Source organism: Grampus griseus (genome assembly GCF_964374135.1).
Source record: "Grampus griseus genome assembly, chromosome: 1".
NCBI lineage: Eukaryota > Metazoa > Chordata > Mammalia > Artiodactyla > Delphinidae > Grampus > Grampus griseus.
Genome location: NC_139017.1, coordinates 105,144,574 through 105,166,357, shown reverse-complemented (window position 1 = coordinate 105,166,357; position 21,784 = coordinate 105,144,574). Strand labels below are relative to the sequence as shown.

General features: G+C 39.1%; 1 protein-coding gene across 1 annotated transcript; it reads right to left on the bottom strand.

Moving 5' to 3' along the window:
• Positions 1 to 5,396: 5,396 nt before the first annotated feature.
• Positions 5,397 to 20,923, bottom strand: LOC309818380 (guanylate-binding protein 5-like). The gene is made up of 12 exons (XM_082648084.1): positions 20,853 to 20,923; positions 20,424 to 20,622; positions 17,290 to 17,499; positions 16,661 to 16,788; positions 14,398 to 14,507; positions 12,828 to 13,024; positions 12,218 to 12,460; positions 10,894 to 11,174; positions 9,912 to 10,124; positions 9,053 to 9,155; positions 8,586 to 8,767; positions 5,397 to 7,178 (listed from the first exon to the last, which is right to left on the bottom strand). The coding sequence occupies exons 3-12, from the start codon at positions 17,477 to 17,479 to the stop codon at positions 7,065 to 7,067; spliced, it is 1,761 nt and encodes a 586-aa protein (XP_082504210.1). The 5' UTR covers positions 17,480 to 17,499; positions 20,424 to 20,622; positions 20,853 to 20,923; the 3' UTR covers positions 5,397 to 7,064.
• Positions 20,924 to 21,784: the final 861 nt, after the last annotated feature.

Genomic DNA, 21,784 nt, shown 5'->3' with positions numbered 1-21,784 from the left:
GCAAAGCTTCATCTGCTGCTCCCTATCACTCCCCATCGCTCGCATTACGGCCTGAACCATTGCTCACATTACCGCCTGAACCATTCCCTGCTCCGTGCCTGTGGAAAAATTGTCTTCCACGAAACCGGTCCCTGGTGCCAAAAAAAAGGACCACTGGCTTAGAAGACATGTTATAGTCCTTCTGCTCTTGGCTTGAGTGGAAACTTTGCTCCATAAGATCATTCAGGGATGCAGCTTCCTTGCATACTGCTCTTCTGTACCCATCAAGTCATAGTATTCATCTGCAAGATCAAAGTTTGACTGCTGCCACGTTAGTGATCCAGGCAGTAGGAAGGAAAAAGGGATTCACAGAGTGAAAGTTCTAAGTTCTCTCATCCAGATCCAGAAGTGACATACATATACTTTTCTTTTTTAACATCTTTATTGGAGTATAATTGCTTTACAATGGTGTGTTATTTTCTGCTTTATAACAAAGTGAATCAGCTATACATACACACATATCCCCATATCCCCTCCCTCTTGCATCTCCCTCCCACCCTCCCTATCCCACCCCTCTAGGTGGTCACAAAGCACCCAGCTGATCTCCCTGTTGTTTATATTTCATGTGAAGCTTAATCACATGGCCATACCAAGCTGCAAGCGTAGCTAGAAAAATATAGTCTCTAGTTGGGTTGCATGAGCTCATCTTGTAAAATATAATCATACAATATTTAGAGGTGAAAATTCTGCTATAACTCTAAAGATATATGCAACAATATATCAAAGACAGATTTTTTTTAATGAGTCCTGAAACAATCTTGGCCATTTTGAGAGATGAACCCAAGGTGGGCTAAGTATAGTGGCCCTGTACTTCCTGAGACACAGAGACTAATGTAGAAGGAGGATGGGCACATGACCCAAGCCTGAATAACAACAGTCCTTTATCGCCTACCTGGATCCAAGAAACTCCCCTTATCTCTTGTGTTTTTGGTTTTATTTTTAATATTGTTTATGATCCTATAAAGACGGGTTTCTAGAGAAGAATAATCTAAGTCTAGTTAGTTCTTTTTGACTGTAAACAAGGTTTTTTGTTAATTGATAATGGAGGAAAAAGTAAATTTGGATTATTTCTTCCAGATTCCATGGTTTGTAAATGTTTTGAGGAAGAATACCTTTTAAAATTACATTCAGAGTTCAGTTATAAGAGTACAGTATTGTAAAGGACAATTTGTTAAAATGGGTTATTAAAATGATAGAATTTAATGGGACTCCATTTAGTTGATATAAAGTTTTTCATATTCTGTTAGTTGAATTCCTGAAAAGATGGTCTAGCATCTTGTTTTAGAAATTGTGGGGGTTTATTTGAAACCTAGAGTACTCAGCTACTGAACCTAGTGAAAATACTCAGACAGGAACAGTCTCATTATTTAATATCCTGCTACACAAAGTTTGGTAAAACACTAAAAAGCTGGCCTCCATCAGGTGCTCACAGAAAAATATTAAATGTAGGGCAGGAGAAATGAGGGAGCCCCCTTGGTGGGACAGGCAGGTTGGGCATTTCATGGTTTGAGGTTGTACAGCAGTACCTGGAGAACAGAGATGACCCATGCTTTCACCAGGAACCTTGAACTGAGTTACAGGTACTAGCAGCCCATCATTGTGATAGGAATAAGATCATAAAGAAATAAAAGACCCATGTGACACCAGTGTTCAGGGTCTGCTAAAACTGGGAGTGGAACAGCAATACTGAGACAAACTTTCTGGCACTCCAGGCTTTATATAAAGAACAGTGTAATTATAGAACTCCATTGGAGAAATTTGAGGCTTGTGGTACACTGAAGTTAGCTGTAGAAAAAACAAAACCCATATCCAACTGAATTATAACTACATTAAATAAATGGTCACCACAAACATCTTAACAGAAAGGAGATGTACCCATTTCTAAGCATAAACATTATTTCAATCTCAACTGTTTTTTACACAATGGCCAGCATTCAATAAAAAATTATGAGACACAGAAAAAAATGAAGTGAAAAGTATCCATTGTGAAGAAATAAAACAAGCAGCAGAAACAGAGATAGACCAAGTATTGGAACCATCAGACAGGGCTTTTAAAATGACTATAATTATTATGTTAAAGGATCTAGTGGAAAGATGAACACAGTGAACAGATGTGAGTTTTCAGCGGAGAAGTGGAAACTATTAGTAGAGTCAGATGGAAATGCTGTAAGTGAAAATGAAGAAGTCCTTTAATGGGTTTAACGGATGACTGAATGAGTACCCAGTGGAGGAAAGAATCAGAGAACTTTAGATAGGTCAATAGAAATTAACCAAACTGAACCATGAAGATATTCAAGGAGTGAAAGAAATAACTGAGCAACCAGTAGTTCAGCACATCTCACAAAACAATATCAAAACAATATACATGTAATTGTAATATTAGAAAATGGAAAGGAAAGGGAACTTTCTAAAATTACTGAAAGCACACTATAGATTCAGAAGTTCAGAGAAACCCAAGTAGGATAAATACAAAGAAAAACACACCTAAACACACCATAGGCAAAATAATGAAATCTAAACATAAAAGATCTTGAAGGCTACAAGAAAAACAGACACTACATACAGAAAAACAAGAGTAAGAAGGTGAACAACTTCTTTCTGGAAACTGTGCAAGTTAGGGAAAGTGGAAAAACATTTCTAAAGTACTGAATAAAAAAACAACTCAAATTTCTTTGCTCAGTAAAAAAGTTTCAAAATGGATGTAAATACAGAGATTTCAAAGCAGAGCTGATAGAAATATTTTTTAATGGATTCAATGTAATCCCAATGAAAATTTAAACTGTTGTTGGGGGGAGTAAGGTGATTACGAAGATTTCATATTTGTAGGATAGACACATAGATAAAAGAAAGTATTCTAGATATGGCATCATGTATTTGTGAATGTGAAAAAAGACAAAAGGCTGTCCTCTGTCCCTCCCTGAGAGGCACTGATCTTCCTTCTGTTCCTTGTCCCTCAACACAGGTTGAGCTGACTCTACCTTTTCTCCTCTTCTACCACTAACTGAGCATATTCACTTCAAGCCACATCATCAATGGTGATCATAAGCACTACTGCAGATACAGCCCTGGAGTCTTGATTGTTTCTCATTTTGCCCTAACTCCATTCCATAGAAACAGATTTGGTGCCTCTCAAGTGAGGCCAATTGGAAAGAGCATCTACACCCTTGGTCCTAAGATCCAATCTGTGAAATTAAAACAATAGTTAGATAATTTGGCGTCCTCTGTTACCTGTGACATCTATTTCCAAATGTTGAATATGTATGTGAGTAGATTATCATAAACTTGAAAGTATCCATTATACATTTCCAAAACTTTTCAAGGCTAGTTCATTTTAGGTTAAGAAATTTTCAAATTTGTGACTTTGGCATCCGGTCAATCAAACTATGCTATCAAAAGCAATTGATTTACATTTTGCCTATTTGTCATTATTATAGCTCCAATGCCTTCAAAACCAGCACTTGTGTTGATAAAACAGAATTAACAGACACAGCATAGTCTAAGACCAGTAAGTGCCTCTGAATTGCCTGATCTAGGGTTCCCACAAGTGCCCTCTGAAGGATTCAAGGTCCCAGGACATCCTGGATTCTAGTTGTTAGATGGACTTCCCTCATATTACTTGAGCTGTTCCATCCCCAACCTCAACATCAGAGTTAGGTCACTGATTGGACCACTACTCAGGAAAAATCCTTCCCAAAACTGTGGGAGAAATGATGCAGCCTGAAGGAAAACATCAATTCCTTGTAACAGGAGAGCTGTTATTTTTACAGTGGTACCCACTTTTTGCTGAGAGTACATGCCCAGCATATTTCAGACAAGTTTGGCAGAATCAGCATCCTTTGCTCCTTTTATCTCACTTTTCCTTCTCCTGCCTTGTTCTCTTCTTTTTCTCCTCCACTCTCCTCCATCATGCTCCTCCTCTTTTGGGGGTGTTATCTAGAGTCTGTTGAATCAGAAACATATATTTATAGCCAAGTGCGTTCTACGCATTATTTTACTAGTTTGCATGAGTATATCATTTCTAAATAGATATAAATATTTACTATGAATTCTCAATCATTAAACACATATACATTGTTTTGGATTAAAAATACTACTACTGGAAAGCTTTTAGAAACCATTATAATTTTAAGGATGATTTTCAGTATTTTGGAAAAGTATTTGGAATCAACTACTAAAGTTGAACATAAGTAGCCAATAGCTTGCGCATTTCACTCCTAATTATACATCCAATGAAAGGTGGTAGGTAAGAATATTTGTGGATGACTGATGAAAGCAACATGTGCCTCTGTAAGTTCTAAGAGAAAGGAGGAAGCCATTTTTTTTTTCCTGAAAATATAATTAAAAAGTATTATACTAGAAATCAGACACTTTGTAATATACTCTAAGCTACCAGTACCAAGCTTGGACTCTTAGATAAGTGACTTAATTTTGCTTAGTTGCAATTTTTGAAAATCTCTTCTAAGAGAGGTAGGAATGAAATCAATATTTATTTTGAAGATATTGTTCTTTTCAACCATGACAATTCCTTGGGTATTAAGATGTATTTTTTTTCCTTTATTAATTGTACAGCTTGCAAAGGCAGTTATAAAGTATTATTAGGTAAATGCTCAACCAAATATGTTATGGTCTTTGGTACCTTTGGATGTTCAGTTCGAGTCCAGAAATACAGCTGAACAGCACAAGGCCCTATCTGATTATGGGAAATTCAGCATAATAAAACTCTGCAAAGAACAGGAAAAAAGACAGATGTTAAAATATGTGCTTTTCTTCTTTAAACAGTAAATCATATTTTGAGCAACTAAAGAATTTCAAGCTCCTATAATGTAATCCAATTGGGAAACACCTTATATAAATAAGTAAGCAATTTAAGGAAAACAAAACAGAGTTTTGTATAATGTTTCTATAACTTTTAAAACCTATTTCACTAGGGATTTATAAAACAAAGAAACAAAAAGCAAATAGAAAGGTATAAGAAAATGTGTTTTATTTCCAATATTAAAATAATTCTCGGGGCTTCCCTGGTGGCGCAGTGGTTGAGAGTCCGCCTGCTGATGCAGGGGACACGGGTTCGTGCCCCGGTTCGGGAAGATCCCACATGCCGCAGAGCGGCTAGGCCCGTGAGCCATGGCCACTGAGCCTGCGTGTCCGGAGCCTGTGCTCTGCAACGGGAGAGGCCACAGCAGTGAGAGGCCCACGTACCGCAAAAAAAAAAAAAAAAAAAAAAAAAAAAAAAAAATAATTCTCAAAAAAAGTTCTCAATATTTTTAGGGAAATTCAGAAGTCCCTATAGACTTTTAACTATTGGGAGGAAAAAAACCACAAAGTAATATAGTTATTTTAAAAAATTGTATGGTTATTTACAGTTAAAATATATATACACAGATATATTTACAGAATCCATAGTTTTTAATAAAAATCAGTAGGCTTTCATATATGATTGCAAAGAATTAAAATCATTTAATTTTAGTACTATAAGCAAGCATAAAATTAAATAAGTCCCATGAGATCTTGTGGAACATTATCTTGCATACCTTATACCAGCAGTCCCCAACGTTTTTGGCATCAGGGACAGGTTTCATGGAAGACAATTTTTCCATGGACTGGGGGAGGGGGGATGGTTTCGGGATGATTCAGACGCATTACATTTATTGTGCACTTTATTTCTATTATTATTATATTGTAATACATAATGAAATAATTATACAACTCACCATAAAGCAGAATCAGTGGGAGCCCTGAGCTTGTTTTCTCTTGCCACTCACTGATAGGGTTTTGATATGTCTGCAAGCAATTGATTTATTATGGTCTCTGTGCAGTCAAACCTCTCTGCTAATGATAATCTGTGTTTTCAGCCGCTCCCCAGCGCTAGCATCACCACCTCAGCTCCCCCTCAGATCATCAGGCATTAGATTCTCACAAGGAGCGTGCAACCTAGATCCCTCGCATGCACAGTTCACAAGAGGGTTCGCGCTCCTATGAGAATCTAATGCCGCCGCTGGTCTGACAGGAGGTGGAGCTCAGGTGGTAATACGAGCGATGGGGAGTGGCTGTAAATACAGATGAAACTTTGCTAGCTTCCTAGCTGCTCACCTCCTGCTGTGCGACCTGGTTCCTAACAGGCCATGGACTGGTACTTGTCCATGGCCCAGGCATTGGGAACCCCTGCCTTATACCATTTATTTACAGACTTAAAGGATTATAAAGATGTGATACACAATCACCAAGTCCAATATAAATTGCTTCATAATATATAATGTCCTATTTAAGTTATGCCCTTGGTGAGGATAACAGGAAGGTTAGGCTTCTTTAGCTCTTCAGCCTATGACACAATTTCCATGCTGGTAGTTCCTTCCATCTTCTAGAGTACCTCTATTTCATTATGATGTTATTTGCTTACAGCTTAGAATAGTTTAAGCAGACTGTCTACTGACCATGACCAGGAGTCATATAATTGCCCATAGACTGAGCAGCCTCCACCCAGTTGAGAACCACACACGTCTCCACTACAAAGCTTGGTTAGTTTTTTTTACGTGTGTTTTATCATCAGTGCCTCTCCCTGATGGCATCCAGCACAAAACCACTTGGCAGGAGTGATGCCCACCTGAGTCCAAGTCACTGGGCAAATTCCATGTGACTTAGTTTATTGTAGAAACACCCTCCCAGGTCTCTTCCAATCCCCACTGAGACAAATATGGAAAATTAGAGGGGTGGTATTGGTGTACAAGAGAAAGTTTCCCTTTATAGATCCTGCCCAATATCACTGCCAATAGCGGCAATGATAATATGTCCCTTATAATACAAGTCGTAATCTCTTTAAGGAAGCAAACAACATTTAAACTATTGAAATTAGTGAAATGCACGTTTTACCAATTATGAGCATCATAACCTTATAACTCAATACAAAAGCTCAATATAATTATTATGAAGTTTATTTAAATGGTGATTGTCTCAAGTTCTATAGTTTCTTGTTCCTTTGTGTCTTCAGTGAAAGTGAACAAGAAAATGAAGTTCTAGTGTTTAGTTCTTTAGAGTAAGATACATGTATCATCTGGTGAGTCATTCCTCTGGAGATGCTGGATCTCATCCTGAAGTTTTCTGCTCTCAGCTTGGAATCTCTCCTTGAGCTTTTCAGCCTCCTCCTAAAGAGTGATACATAAAACCAAAGAGCTTAGCAAAACGTAATGTCCAGATCTCTGCAGGAGGAGGGGGGAGGGAAGGAGCCCAAATCATTGACTTTCCCTTAGTTATTTTAATCAATCAGTAACAAAAGACAGACCCTGATTCCTCCTTTCTGTTCATGTCCATTTTACGTCTCACATTTGGTTTTCTACTTGTGTAATTCTTCTTCCATGCTTCTTTATCTAGCTACAGAAACATCCTCATCTCTCAATCCCTGAACTATTGGTGTTCCAAGAATTATATCCTAAGGCCCCTTCCCCCTTTGTCCTTAGGGAATCTGAGTCACATCTTGACTTCAATTCTCATGTATACACAGAGGAATGTCAGATCTAGTATTACAAGGAGAGATTGATACAACAACTAGGTGTCTAGGTGATATCCACAATCAGGTGAGGAGTCTGAGCCTTAGATAAAGGAATTTGTTTCATGTCTCCACAGTTACGGGGTAAAAGTAGAAGGACAGTGTGGGGAGATCAGAAACACCAGGTTGAAAATATTGTCCTTCAGTGCAGGTCTGTAATTTCAAAATTGTCTTGGAGCAGTGTCTGAAAAACGAGGACCTACAGGTAGATCAGCCACCCTGGAGGAGGAGGAGGATGTCCCTTGTCTCATAAGCGTGCTCACATAAGAATTTCAGACTGGGTTTGTAGAAACGAAAGCATTGTAGATCTCACTCACTGGGAAGGCTGTTTTGATAACTTGCTAGGATGTATGATATTGGCATTTAGTTATGCTCTTTGGAATCGGAAAAATAAGGACATAATGGTTGTGATTCACAGTGAATAGATTAGATTAGAGAATGTGTGTAAAGTGCTTTGTACAGTGCTTGGTAAATAAGAACTACTGTTAATTGAGCGATAATAATAGTAGAGGACTGGATGAAACAAGTTAAAGGCTTTCAGAACCAGTGACAATTAAGGAAGGGAAAGGGGCATAGACACAGTAATATGAAATTAATTTAGCAAGGTAATCTATGACCAGTGGAAACGACTAGCTAGAGCAATTAACAAGATAACAAAAAAGACTAATTACCGTGGGTTAGAAATATCCTTGGATTTTGCTTAACAAATTAATAGTGCTTATGCTGTGCCAAGCATCATTCTAAACACAAATATTGACTCATTTAAGTATCAAAACAGCCCTATAAAATAGGTATTATAACCATCTCCAAACAATATATTTATAATATATGTAATATATTTATAAGAAGTGGAGCTGGCTTTTTTACCCAGGCTGTCTGATTCCAGAGTCCTTGCCCTGAGCCACAATATTATGCTGCCTCTCCCACATTGTCACTGCTTCATGTTTTCATCAATACAGAGAGGGGTATATGATTAAAATCCAGAAATGAAATAATTGATGAGTACCTTGAGCCGACGTTCTTGGTCCCTCTGTTGCAGGGCCTGTTGGTACAATCTTTTTATCTCCATTTGTCTCACTTGTTCCCAATGGAGTCTCTCCCTCCGCTCCATCATTTGCTGGTGCTGCATTAGAATTGCCCCCAACCTTTCTTTTTCAGCCTTCATAAACTCTGCTTTCACACGTGCCACTGAAAAGGAAGAAAATGGCAAACTTCTTCCCTTCCTTCTGCCTCCCACTCACTTGTTATTGCTGCTACTTCATAGAGAAAATTCCCTGGGGTCATATTTCCCCTCCAGGTAATCATATTGTAGCTGACGGTATGTGCCCTATTCAAATATAGACTGAGGAGCTAAGAATGGTACATCTTTGCCATTCTTGCTCTTGTTTAATGATCCCAGGTGAACCAGGCCAAATTAATTTAAAATGTATAGAATTTCTGTCTTGCATTTTTTTTTCTCCATTTTCTTCTCACCTTCCATCTCCTTTTCCCTTGCTGTGAGAACCAGATCTGTCTGCCAAATGGTATCACTCACAGACTCCTTGGACTGTAAATATTTCTGCAGAGCTTCCTCAGCCTAGGAACCCCAAAAAATGCAGTTAGAGCTAGGAAATGATTAGAAAAGTTATAAACCTCTTTATTTATTTTTCTTCTCAGCATCTTTTCCTCCCTGGAAGTGCTCAGTCTGTACTTGGTGAAACTATGTCAAGCCTTTTCTGTCAAGGGGTGGGCACAAGCTCCAGGCTGGCCTATTAGAGTACCCAAGGCCACTTGATGCAAAATATTTGGGTACAGGCAGGAAAATACTGCAGCTTGGGTGTTTTAAAGACTGATATGGATGGTGGGAAAGATGCTTTCTCTCCTGTGAGACTGAGGGCACAAAGGACTAGTTAAGCTGCGAGCTGTTGGTGTCATCTTTGCTGCCGTGTGGGGTGAGCCTGCCTGAGAATGACGCCAATGGTGAGGAAAACAGAACAGAAAGCTGGAGTTGAGATCGGAAAGAAAAAGGAAAGGGGAAAATTGATTACATTGTTACATGTAATCAACTGATTATGTTAAACTCTTGAACATATCTACACTTACAACTAAATTTAAACATTTTGCCTTTAGTTTATGTGAGCCAGTGAATTATTTTCTTAAGTTAGTTCAATTATTGGGATTCTGTACTGTGTAACCAAAAAAGTCCCTTTGTTGCAATTAGTGTTGAAGGTTGCGATAAAAGTCTGGTGACTATGGTGATAGTTCAGTTTAATACCACAGCTCTCATTCTTCCTGTCCAAAAAAAGAAGACCCCTAGCAATTCCCCATAATTAATACATAAAACTGGGGATACCTGTATTCCTTTCCTGGGCACCTGATAGTACTTTGCCTTCAGCGCTTCTCTCTTCTGAAGGAAGAGACGATGCCCCCCAGGTTTTGAATAAATCCCTTGCTTCACATCTTCTTCTAGAGGACAAAAAATATCCTGAAGTAAAGCTGAACAGCGATTCAGTGAAGCCTCCAAATTCCTTTTACAAAAGTCATTCTGTTTGGCTTCTAGCAGGGTCTTAAAGGGAAAAAGGCCCATGGAAAAGGCGTTAGCAACACTACAGTACTTTTAGAAATGGCCTACAAAAAGACTGTATTTTTTCTGTAAATTCAAGGACTACAAGCAATACTATATCCTCCCGACCAAACCTAGAGAAGTTCCAAGGATTGATACACTGTAGAAAAATGACTTTACTTTTGTTTTTGAAATCTCCTGGAACCCCATTCTTTTGCTTTTTCTGCTTTAGATAGGATCTTTAAACTGCAGATCTCTAGCCTCATGCCCTAATTTTAAATGCAACCTACTGTTTTACAACCATCCCAGTATTATACTGGGCTGGGATTCCCAATGAGGTAGAATGGATGAGTGTGTGCTATTAAACCTAGGGACATAATATTTTAGTAGATCTATTTGGCAATTCTGTATGCTTGATTACTAAAAAAGGAAAGTTAATTAGTACTTTATGAATACATTTTTTAAGGGATAAGATTACTTTTAAAAAAATTAGTCCATGGGTGTAACATAGTAAGTTGAGTTGTCTGCATGTGAAAGTTTCAGAATCTATAGGGTCCAGAGTAGTTACATGTTTATTTGTTTGGTTTTTTGTTTGTTTGTTTTCAGAATAATAGTGATATCTTGGTCACATAAGTGATAGTCATTGTCTCTCAGTCTACTAAGAATTGTTTCTCTTAATTAAGTCCTCATTTTGCCTCATTTTTGCCTCATAGCAATACCTTGCCTATATTGCCCCTAAGCCCCATGAACTCCAGCAATAAAACTTAATTACCTCTAATTTTTCCTGGAACCCTTGGTCTATATCCTCGAAAGAGTTCTTCATGAAGACTTCCATAGCCCCTTTCTCACTGACCCTGTGCAGGTCCAGCAGCTCCTGGAGGGTTTCCGTGGGCAGCTGCAGCTTCTGGCCCATCTGCTGGTCATAGTGGGCAATGGCCTTTTGCACTGCGGCTGAGTTCTTAATCTGGGCCAAGGCCAGGACTTCGTTCTCCATGCAGGGCAGATCCCCATTGTTGATGGCATTGACATAGGTCCATACGAGGCTCTCTAGATCTTCACAGGAGGAAGAGATGCTTGAATTATTTGCAAAGAAAAGGGACATGCTCTGAACTGAGTAATTCTGAGAATGTTAATTTAGCGTATTCAGCCTCCTGCACAGTGTTCATGTGGCCCAAATAAGTTCCTTTGGGAAATCATGTGACCAAGAAGACAGATCTTTAATTCTTTGAGAAAAGAAAGTGTTCAAAGAGGAAAGTTCAAGATCTATGTGATGATCCACATTTCATCATTTTCTCATTGAGAAATGTGGAAATGGTTATATAAAATTGTGTGTATTCGTTTGATTAGAATACTATAGACCTTTTGCCTCTTTATACTTCCCATTCTTTCTCTCTTCCTCAGGTTTCTGTTTCCTTCAGAATTCCATTTTCTCCTCCACTTCAACCTGTAAAGCTGGTATGAGTGTTACCCTCATTGGAAAGATCACAAAGTAGGCCAATTAGACCAGTTCACCTTACTCTTTGTTGGAACATTCCTGTTTGTTTTCCTTGTCCTTAGCTATTTTTGTTTGCACTCAACTTCCCTTTAGAGCGTAGCAATAATTGACAAAGTTCCAAGACATAGAGTATTTAGGAACAACTGGACCAAGAAGTCTGCTCAGATTTCTTTAAGGGCTCTAGACAACTTGGGCATCTGCTTGTTTAACGTTTGTATCAAGCACATTCTATTTATACAGAGAATGTATGTGTTTTCCTCATCTTCTGCCTATCAAAGGCATAATAAGTATCCATAATATCGGTAGAACAAATGCTGCCAACCCATGTGGGTTAGTCTAGTTCAACAGTGGACCACTTACAGGTAGAACTTTTTTAACCTGACCTTTTCATCTGGTTATATTCCTAATTTATCTTACTTTGCAGGCATTGCTTAAAAAGCCTAGAAATATTTTTGGTACTCACCTGAGTTTAATAAATATGATACATATGGTTTTCTTGGTAGTAGCTGACTATGTATTTTCAACAGTGGAAGGAGAAAACTACAACAGTGCTCCCATTCTCTATTTTGGATTGAAGGAAAATCCTTGAAGAGGTACTCACGAGATCCATTGACCTTGATGCCTCCTGAAAGAGTTTTAGTCTTGGAATGGCTGAAGATGTAGGAACAGAAATCTGCCACTTGCTGTACAAATTCAGGATCCAGGTCATCATTATGCAGTGTCTCAAGCTGGGCAAGCTTCTTCCGATGAGTGGGCAAGTCAAAAATAAAGCATTTCTTTATTGGAAAGAATTTCTGTATACACAGACGGGGCAAATTAAAATTTTGAAGATGTTGATCAGTGCCTGAGGAAGGAAAAATAGGATTATTTAGTATAGGGTTAACTTTCATTTTAATCTCTTTCCCACAAATAAATGTGCTTTCTACCTACTGTTATTTATTTCACTACATTTTCACAAACCCTAAGCAAAAACTTAAAACGTGATCAATCAGGGAAAGGAAAATGGAAAAGTAACTTGCTCCAAGAACAAGGGAGTAATACAATTTAATATTGAATGTATTAGTTCACTTTAAATCAACAGTATTAATTATTTATGTGATGATTTAGTCAGGTGAGTAAATATAGGAAACAATAACTTTAACCAGCAACACACAAGAGATAATTTCTTGTGCTACTTTTCTCCCTCTTTCCAAAACTGAAGTCCCTGTTACCCTGCTTTGGCCTCAACGAATTCTCCAGGTACTCATCTGCTGTGATGAGTCGCCCATTTGCTTCCAGGTCAAGGTAGAAATCTCTCACAGTCCACACTAAGTCTGGACAGACGCTCATAAAGTCAGCTGCATTGTCTTCCCCATCAAGATCAGGTGAGGTAACTGTTCTGAGCAGATTTGACAGTTCTGTCACATAGCTGAGATGCAATTAAGGAAAACTGTTGGAAATAGAACTGCGTCTAAACCATATTTAATTCCATGCCCTCCTATACTTTTATATTGCCTTTGGGTTATAACCAATCCTCATTTCATCAGTAAATAAAAGGACTCTTTTTCTTGCCCCTTTTTTTCCCCAACATCTCTATTGGAGTATAATTGCTTTACGATGGTGTGTTAGTTTCTGCTGTATAACAAAGTGAATCAGCTATCCGTATACATATATCCCCATATCCCCTCCCTCTTGCGTCTCCCTCCCTCCCACCCTCCCTATCCCACCGCTCTAGGTGGTCACAAAGCACCAAGCTGATCTCCCTGTGCTATGCAGCTGCTTCCCACCAGCCATCCATTCTACACTTGGTAGTGTATATATGTCCATGCCACTCTCTCACCTCATCCCAGCCCACCCTTCCCCCACCCCATGTCCTCAAGTCTACTCTCCACATCTGTGTCTTTACTTCTGTCCTGCCCCTAGGTTCTTCACAACCTTTTTTTTTTTTTTTTAGGTTCCATATATATGTGTTAGCATACGGTATTTGTTTTTCTCTTTCTGACTTACTTCACTCTGTATGACAGACTCTAGGTCCATCCACCTCACTACAAATAACTCAATTTCATTTATTTTTATGGCTAAGTAATATTCGATTGTATATATGTGCCACATCTTCTTTATCCATTCATCTATCAATGGACACTTAGGTTGCTTCCATGTCCTGGCTATTGTAAATAGAGCTGCAATGAACACTGTGGTACATGACTCTTTGAATTATGGTTTTCTCAGAGTATATGCCCAGTAGTGGGATTGCTGGGTCGTATGGTAGTTCTATTTTTAGTTTTTTAAGGAACCTCCATACTGTTCTCCATAGTGGCTGTATCAAGTTACATTCCCACCAACAGTACAAGAGGGTTCCCTTTTCTCCACACCCTCTCCAGCATTAATTGTTTGTAGATTTTCTGATGATGGCCATTCTGACCGGTGTGAGGTGATACTTCATTGTAGTTTTGATTTGCATTTCTCTAATGATTAGTGATGTTGAGCATTCTTTCATGTGTTTGTTGGCAGACTGTATATCTTCTTTGTAGAAATGTCTATTTAGGTCTTCTGCCCATTTTTGGATTGGGTTGTTTGTTTTTTTGATATTGAGCTGCATGAGCTGCTTGTATATTTTGGAGATTAATCCTTTGTCAGTTGCTTCATTTGTAAATATTTTCTCCCATTCTGAGGGTTGTCTTGTCCTTTTAATGTTTACAATGTTTTCATTCTTGTGTTTGATACACAAGGACTCATGAACATAGCTGGTGAATAAAGCAGTTCTCTCTGGCTTTGGTGCCATCCTGGACAACAAAAGGATACTGCAAGAGGTCGATAGCCCTCTGGTCAATTGTGTTCATAGTATTATATACAAAGGTACTACTCAGTAGTAGTGCCAGTACAAATATCTGGGTGTCACTCTTCTTGTCACCCTAGAAGTCAGAACAAAATTCAGTCATGTCTCATGGCATTCCCATATGAACAGTTATTAAAAATAGACCCTTGGGCTTCCCTGGTGGTGCAGTGGTTGAGAGGCCGCCTGCCGATGCAGTGGACACGGGTTCGTGACCTGGTCCGGGAGTATCCCACATGCCGCCGGAGCGGCTGGGCCCGTGAGCCATGGCCGCTGCGCCTGCGCGTCCGGAGCCTGTGCTCCGCAACGGGAGAGGCCACAACAGTGAGAGGCCCGCGTACCGCAAAAACAAAAAACAAACAAAAAAAAGACCCTTGACTTACAAATGTTAGCCAAGACGAACAGAAATGGTTGTGAGAAACATATGAGCTTTGAATAGTTCTGCCATTAGCATTGATAATTTTATACAAAACCATATGTTGTTAACTTATCAGTCCCTCTTATAACTGGTTAGGCATTTGAAAAATGGATAGTCAACGTTTGTAACGGTAACCAGAGTGCTTAAAATCAAGATTTTCAATTGTGTAAAACAAAGTTGGTCTGTATACATAATACATGCATCTATTTTATTGAGTAGCTTTTATATACAAGATGGTTCGATACGTTTTTCTTTTTCTTTTTTTTTTTTTTGTTTTAGAGAGAGGGATGGGACAAGTGACAGCATACAGCTAAGCTTCAGCACCAGAATTGCTCAAAGAGTAGGGATGTATTAGGGATACATATTCAGGAGCCTACTGGGGGTGAAGGATGTGAATAAACTGCACAGGTAATAAGGCAGTTCTCTGAACTGACTTGGTATTTCTCTGCTGCACAAATGGATCAGGAGCCCTGCAAAGGAGAACCTTCAGTGTATTCAATACAAACCTCTAAATGGTTCTCTCCCTCTTTTAGAACATGTAATCTAAACTGGATACCCCCAACCTTGGGCTCCAGGGCACTTTCTTTGCGTTGGGATCTGTACACAGAAGATGCAACAACAACAAAAAAGATGCTAAGATACAAAGATACACAGTCCCTGTACATGGGGGCCACTTCTGACAGTTCTCCAGGTGATTGTCTAATCTGGTAGGGATGAGAAAGGTAAAGTCCTTATCAGCCTGAGCCCCAGAGCCTCTTCTCCACAGACTACTGTCATACTTTTCCCCCTTGTTGAGGTTTCAGATAATGTTTAAAATGTAAAATGGATCAGAGATAATTCTGCACAGGTCAGCAGGACTGGAGCAGAAACATGTTTTGATTCCTGGTACTGTCGAGATAAGTTATTAACTACTGTCTCCGTGTTACAGGTGAGGAAACTAAAGAAAAAAGGAGTTAACTATTTTGAATTGTGGTAAGTTAAAGGCAAAATGAAGACATAAAAAATGAGAGCTCAAGGGAAAGATCCAGTGTTGTGCTCGAGCCAGCTCACGAGAGCTGGCTGTGTACATCTTTCCTGAGCCCTGAGTTTAGTGACGACTTTGGTAGCTTGGAGTGAGCTGTTATGGGAGTACTTGGAAAACTGGCAAGTACTACAAAGCAAGGCTTTTCTTCCCCAGTGGGCTGGTTGTTAGACACTTACCAGCGTAGAAGTGGAAAATTCCCACGTTACTCCTGTGCAAATGATAAAATGGATGAGACCAAAGGGGAAATAGAAGATTTGAGGAGACTTTTTCTTGCTTGTCAGAGTCCGAGAGCTCCTAGTGCCTGGACCCTGATTTGGACTCAAGTCCCACTGCCCTGAAGCTTACTGCATATCTCTATCCTCTCCAGGGTCAGACTCGTGACAGTGATTTTGTTCGTACCACCTTTCTGCAGTTCGGTTAAGTGCCTATCTCCATGTTAGCACAGCCTCCCAATTATGATTCTGGCTTATACATATATTTTTCTCACTTCAGGTTTCCAAACTTTGACTATTAAAAACAGAGAGGGGGAAAAAAGGTATACCCTGGTCAAGCAGAAGTACAAAAAAAAAATCTCCCTGTGTAAAGAATGTTCAGGGATGAGGAGGTTGATTAAAAAGGAATCCTGGGCTTCCCTGGTGGCGCAGTAGTTGAGAGTCCGCCTGCGGATGCAGGGGACACGGGTTCATGCCCCGGTCCGGGAGGATCCCACATGCCGCCGGAGTGGCTGGGCCACAACAGTGAGAGGCCCGCGTACCGCAAAAAAAAAAAAAAAGGAATCCTTGTTCCTTGCCTTCTCTATGTCTCCAAGTCCCTCCGTGTCAAGAAGAACCAGGATGTGGTTTGGCTTCTCAGGGTGAGGCACACACCACATCCAGATGCCCTTGGTGTGAGACTGCACCGTGGATCCAACAGAGAAACCTGCAATGGGGAGTGGAGAGGGTGTAATTGAGGAGGGGATCTGGAAACTGGAGACTTTCTTGATAACTGAGTTACCATTTAAGGAAAGCAAGATGAAGATATGGCAGAAAGTATAACCCAGTATTGATCTGAATTACAATAGAAGGATGAGATAATAAGAATACCAAGTACTGTAGGCTGGAAATTTGATGGATTTTTTTGCAAGAATATTACACTATTAAAATTTTAATCATTTGTAACTACATATGTAGAAGTATTTTAATGCTGTCTTACCCTTATAATTGGAAAATAGTATGATTTTTCTAAGAAAAAAAGGGGTGATATGTCAGAAACAGAACTCAACCCTTTGTCTCCCAGAAGATAATTAACTATCTGTGGCCCAAACATTAGCTTTCAATATTCCTCCGCATCTCTAACTTCCTGTCCTTGCATCACCTTCCTGCATTCTGGGAGTGTGGGTGGACAGAAGGGACTCGGCTGGGCTTTGCTGGGGCCACTCACCCTTGTTCTTCCCAGCCAGCTTGTTCATCAGGTAGGATTTGCCGGTGCGGTAGAGGCCCACGATAGCCACCACCACAACGGGCTGCTGAATGGCAGACAGGGTCTTCAGAGCTTTCGGATTAACCAACAGTAGCCCATTAATGTTCTCAATGAGGCACAAGGGTTCTGGCATGTGAACCACTGGGGCCATGTTCAGGGGGGTCACCTGACCTGCAAGGGAAGTGATGGGATAGACTGGAATTTCTAGACTTTAAACAGAGAAAAATCATTTTGCTTCCTCAACCTGCAGGCATACTACTCTGCAGCATGGCCTAAGTTTCTGAAGAAGTTTAAAAAAGACAAAAGAGCAAAGAGGGTCATAGCAACATATGTCTTAGTCCCTTCAGAGTTCTACTATAGGCTACCCCACTGGTTCTTAAATATTGGGTGGCCTTATGGAAAACCATTTTCTGAGACTAGTTTACTGCTATTTTGAGTCTGACGCTTCCCCACTGGTTTTGGCTGGCTTCTATTTCTTAGTTTTTACCTCTTTGAATCCCCAGATTGAATCTTTATGGCCACTATTTGTTACATGACACTTCTTGCTTTCACACTGTTATCAACTTGCTTTTCTCTAATTTAGGGCTATGTCCAGTCAAAGTGTATTATACTAAATCCTGCCAGGTCATTATGTAGCATTATCTAACAAATAACAGTTGTTTACTTCTTAAAGCTCTACTTTTAAAGAATTTTTTATGTAGCTATTAATGTGTGTTCTTCAGTCAAAACTTAAATGAGTGTTCATTTTATGAATGAGAAAGTGAGTGAAAATACTTTCTTAAATAATACGTAACCATTTATTTTCTAATTTCTGGGCATCAATTTCTGTAACCTAAAGAGTCCCCAATAAAACGCGTTTAAGCTATCTGAGATTAAAACAAATGCTTGCTTTTCTGCCTTGCTACATCATAAAGAACAATTTTCTTCCATTTTAGAAGTGATTCTTTTCAACAGAAGCTAAAAATCCACCATCTGCTTGCCTCTTTTAAAAAACTGAAATCTTACAGTGCAAAGGTCTGGATTCCCTTGATAGCTTTTAAAAAGTTATAAAGACCCATTCTCCCCCTTTCTTCATAGCCAATGCCCCAGAGATTATCCAGATGACAGATAAATAAAAACAGAAACTGCTTGGCAACAGATAATATATCCATTGCAAATACCATCGCGTCAGGGCATGGGAGCCAGGAAATGTTCAGTCCAAGCCACATCCAAAAAGAGGGGATCACACATAATTTTACATTCCCAAATGCAAAGTTTCTTTTTACTCTAATCCACTTCCAATGCAGTATTATTGGCACCTTATGCTTGTTGAGTTCTGTTATCTGATTTGTATATAGCAGGGGTCATAATCATTTCTAGGTTCAAAAGATATGGGGACCTGGCAGTGATGATCTATAACAGTTAGCTAGAAAGACAGAAGATACACAATCTACATCTATTTGCAGATTTGGGGAAACTACAAGCTCTTGTGCTTTGGAATGAGGTCACTAATGGGAAAGGAAGCTAGCCTGTCTGAATTTTCAGACCTCCTAATGAATAACATTTAGTGCTGTGTATCTATATTAATGAAAGTATTTTATACATTGTCCCCAGATATTACCCGGGTAACATCTTTAATGTTTTTAGGACAGCCCAATCTCCAAAACATCTCTGCAGATTCAATGTGTTTGAGCCCCATACATAACTATTACTCTATCATAACTCAGCCTATGATGTGTGCTCTGAGTTGCATTCTTCTCCCTAACTCTGTTAGAGCCCCATACTCTTTTGTAAATAAAAACAATGCAAGAATGCATCAAAACACACAGAAATACAAATATACATTTTGACTTTGAAATAGGGCAGATCTGATTTCTAATCTCAGACCTCCACCTGGCTCTCTGTGTGACACTGGCATTTCACTAAACACTCTAAGCCTATCTTCAGAAAAAGAAAGTAAATAAATAACTATTTATATACATCAGTATAACTGCTAGCTTAAAAAAGAGAGAGAGAGCTGTAGGAAAGGAAAAAAATGTGTAAAGAAGGAAAATGCTAAGAAATATAAGAGAAAAGGCTCGGAAGGACTACTGATGGAGTTTCTAGAAGAAGACATCTCTGTTTTCAGTCATACAATTCTAGATGGGTTTTGTGTTACTTTTATGTTGGTTGCCTTTACTTTGTGTTGTTTTTGGTTTGAAAAGGAAAAAGCTCTTCTTAATGAGAAAAATAGAAATCAAGCAAGAAGGAGATGCACGAAGTATGTGCCGTGAAAAGAAATTCAAAGGAGGAGGAAGTTTCAAGGAGTAAACAAAATTTCCGGACAGTGTTAAGTGATTCGTTGGGACTTCCGTGGAGGCCCAGTGGTTAAAGCTCCACGCTTCCACTGCAGAGGGCAGGGGTTCAGTCCCTGGACTAAAGGTCCCAAGTGCCGTGCGGTGCAGCCAAAACAAAACAAAACAACAATGAAAAATACATAAAAAACAAAAAGTGATTCATAATGGTAGAATTATTAGACGAGTGGAAACAAAGTCCGACACAAAAGGCCTTAAGGAATGAGTGGGTGTCAATAAATCAAGACTAATTCATTCAGGGTTCTTTCTAAAGGAAGAAATTCATCTTCAAAAAAGTGCAGGACTATGACTAAAATATATAGCCATTTTCATAAAACTTCTTCGTTGTTCATTCTGGGTTTCAACTTTTTTCTTTCTTCTTTTTTGTCCTTAACAAGGTAAGCAAACCATTTACATTACATTTCGTTCAATGCTCTTTCTCATGAAAACAGTACAGTCATAGTTCTTCAAAAGTTAAGGTTTCAGTTTGAAGGATCTTTATCAGGTTTTATCAAAGGTAACTTAAGTGGCAATTATGATCCCCATAGATCATAGGGTGGCAAAGGAAGAAAAACAGTATGAAGACATTTCAAACTCTCAGTCCCCACACGTGCTCTTGTCTAATTCAGCGGAACTGGCACTCAATGAATTCTGCTGCCTGTCTGACAACAACACAATTTACCTTTAATAAGAGCTGATACTCCATGTTGAGCTCAGCTGCAATGTATCGTGAACAGACTTTTTAAGACATCCTGACCCTTTCCACCCTTGCCCCAGACTTACCTTAACGGTGAAATCAGTAGCAGAGATCTTTTAGAGCTGGTGAGAAAGGTGCTTCAATGAGAAATTGGCAAGAGTTCTAAATCTGTCCCTCAGGTTAGCTGTGTTGGTTTCTGATACACTTTTTTCTTATCCAGTCCTGGAGATTTCTTTTCTTTCCACTCCACTCTACCAGAGGGCGGAGGATTACAGTATGAAACAACTGAAAGTGGAAGGGGTTTTTGAAATGTCGCTGCAGGAAACTGAATCCCCATCCAAACTGAAACCACAAGCCAATCTGAAACCACAAGCCAGATTGTACGTGGAAGAGAACTTGGAAATCATTTGCATTTTTTTCTACTCCAAACTGTCCTCGGGGCTGTGAGAAACCATAATAAGTCTACAGTAACAGTGAATATAACCCCAAGGTGTGTTTACATTATGTGAGTTTACCATTTGTGTTTGTCTTTTGTTTTTGTTTTTGCTTGGCTGCACTGCACCGCACGTGGGATCTTAGTTCCCCGATGGGGATCCAACCTTTGCCCCCCACAGTGGAAACGCAGAGTCTTAACCACTGGACCGCCAGGAAAGTCCCCATTTGTTTGATCTTAAGGAACCAGCCTTCCTATGCAATTCAGGTCATCTCCTGCTAAACACTTAGGAATTTTGATAGAATTTTTTTTCTGAGAAAACTTGAGTTTGACACACAGAATAAACTGCTGTATAATTTCAATGAAGAAAAATTCACTTCCTCAATAGACAAACTAGATGCTAAACAATTTTAAAGAACTTAAAAAAAAATCAGTCATTAAATGGTCAACAGATTTTTGTAACTGCATCTTTCATCAGTCAGGCAAACATTCAAAGCAAACACTTTGAATGCCTACTACACACTGCAGTGTTCAAAGAGAAGCAAGAAACCAACAATCAAGAAGCATCATAATCCCTATGAGGAGATTTTGCTCTAGATGAATGCAACCTACAGCCTCCTTTGCCTCCCTCAAACCCAGTCCTCCCAAACATGCAAATATTTATTTAGTTGTCTTCCTTATTTTCAACTACTGTCTGGTAGCGTTGGCACATTGTTTTTCAGAGCTTTGTAACTTAAATCTTTCAACACCCAAGATACTAATAATAGAAAGTTCTCTATGTCTTATTATTATTATTACTGAGATATAACTGACGTATAACATTGTATTACTTTTAGGTATAAAAGACAATGATTTGACATATGTATATATTGCAAAATGATTACTACAAAAAGTTTAGTTAACATCTGTGAGCACACAGTTACATTTTTTTTCTTATGATGAGAACTTTTACGATATACTCTTTTAGCAACTTTCAAATATACAGTAAAGTACTCTTAGCTATAGTCACCATGC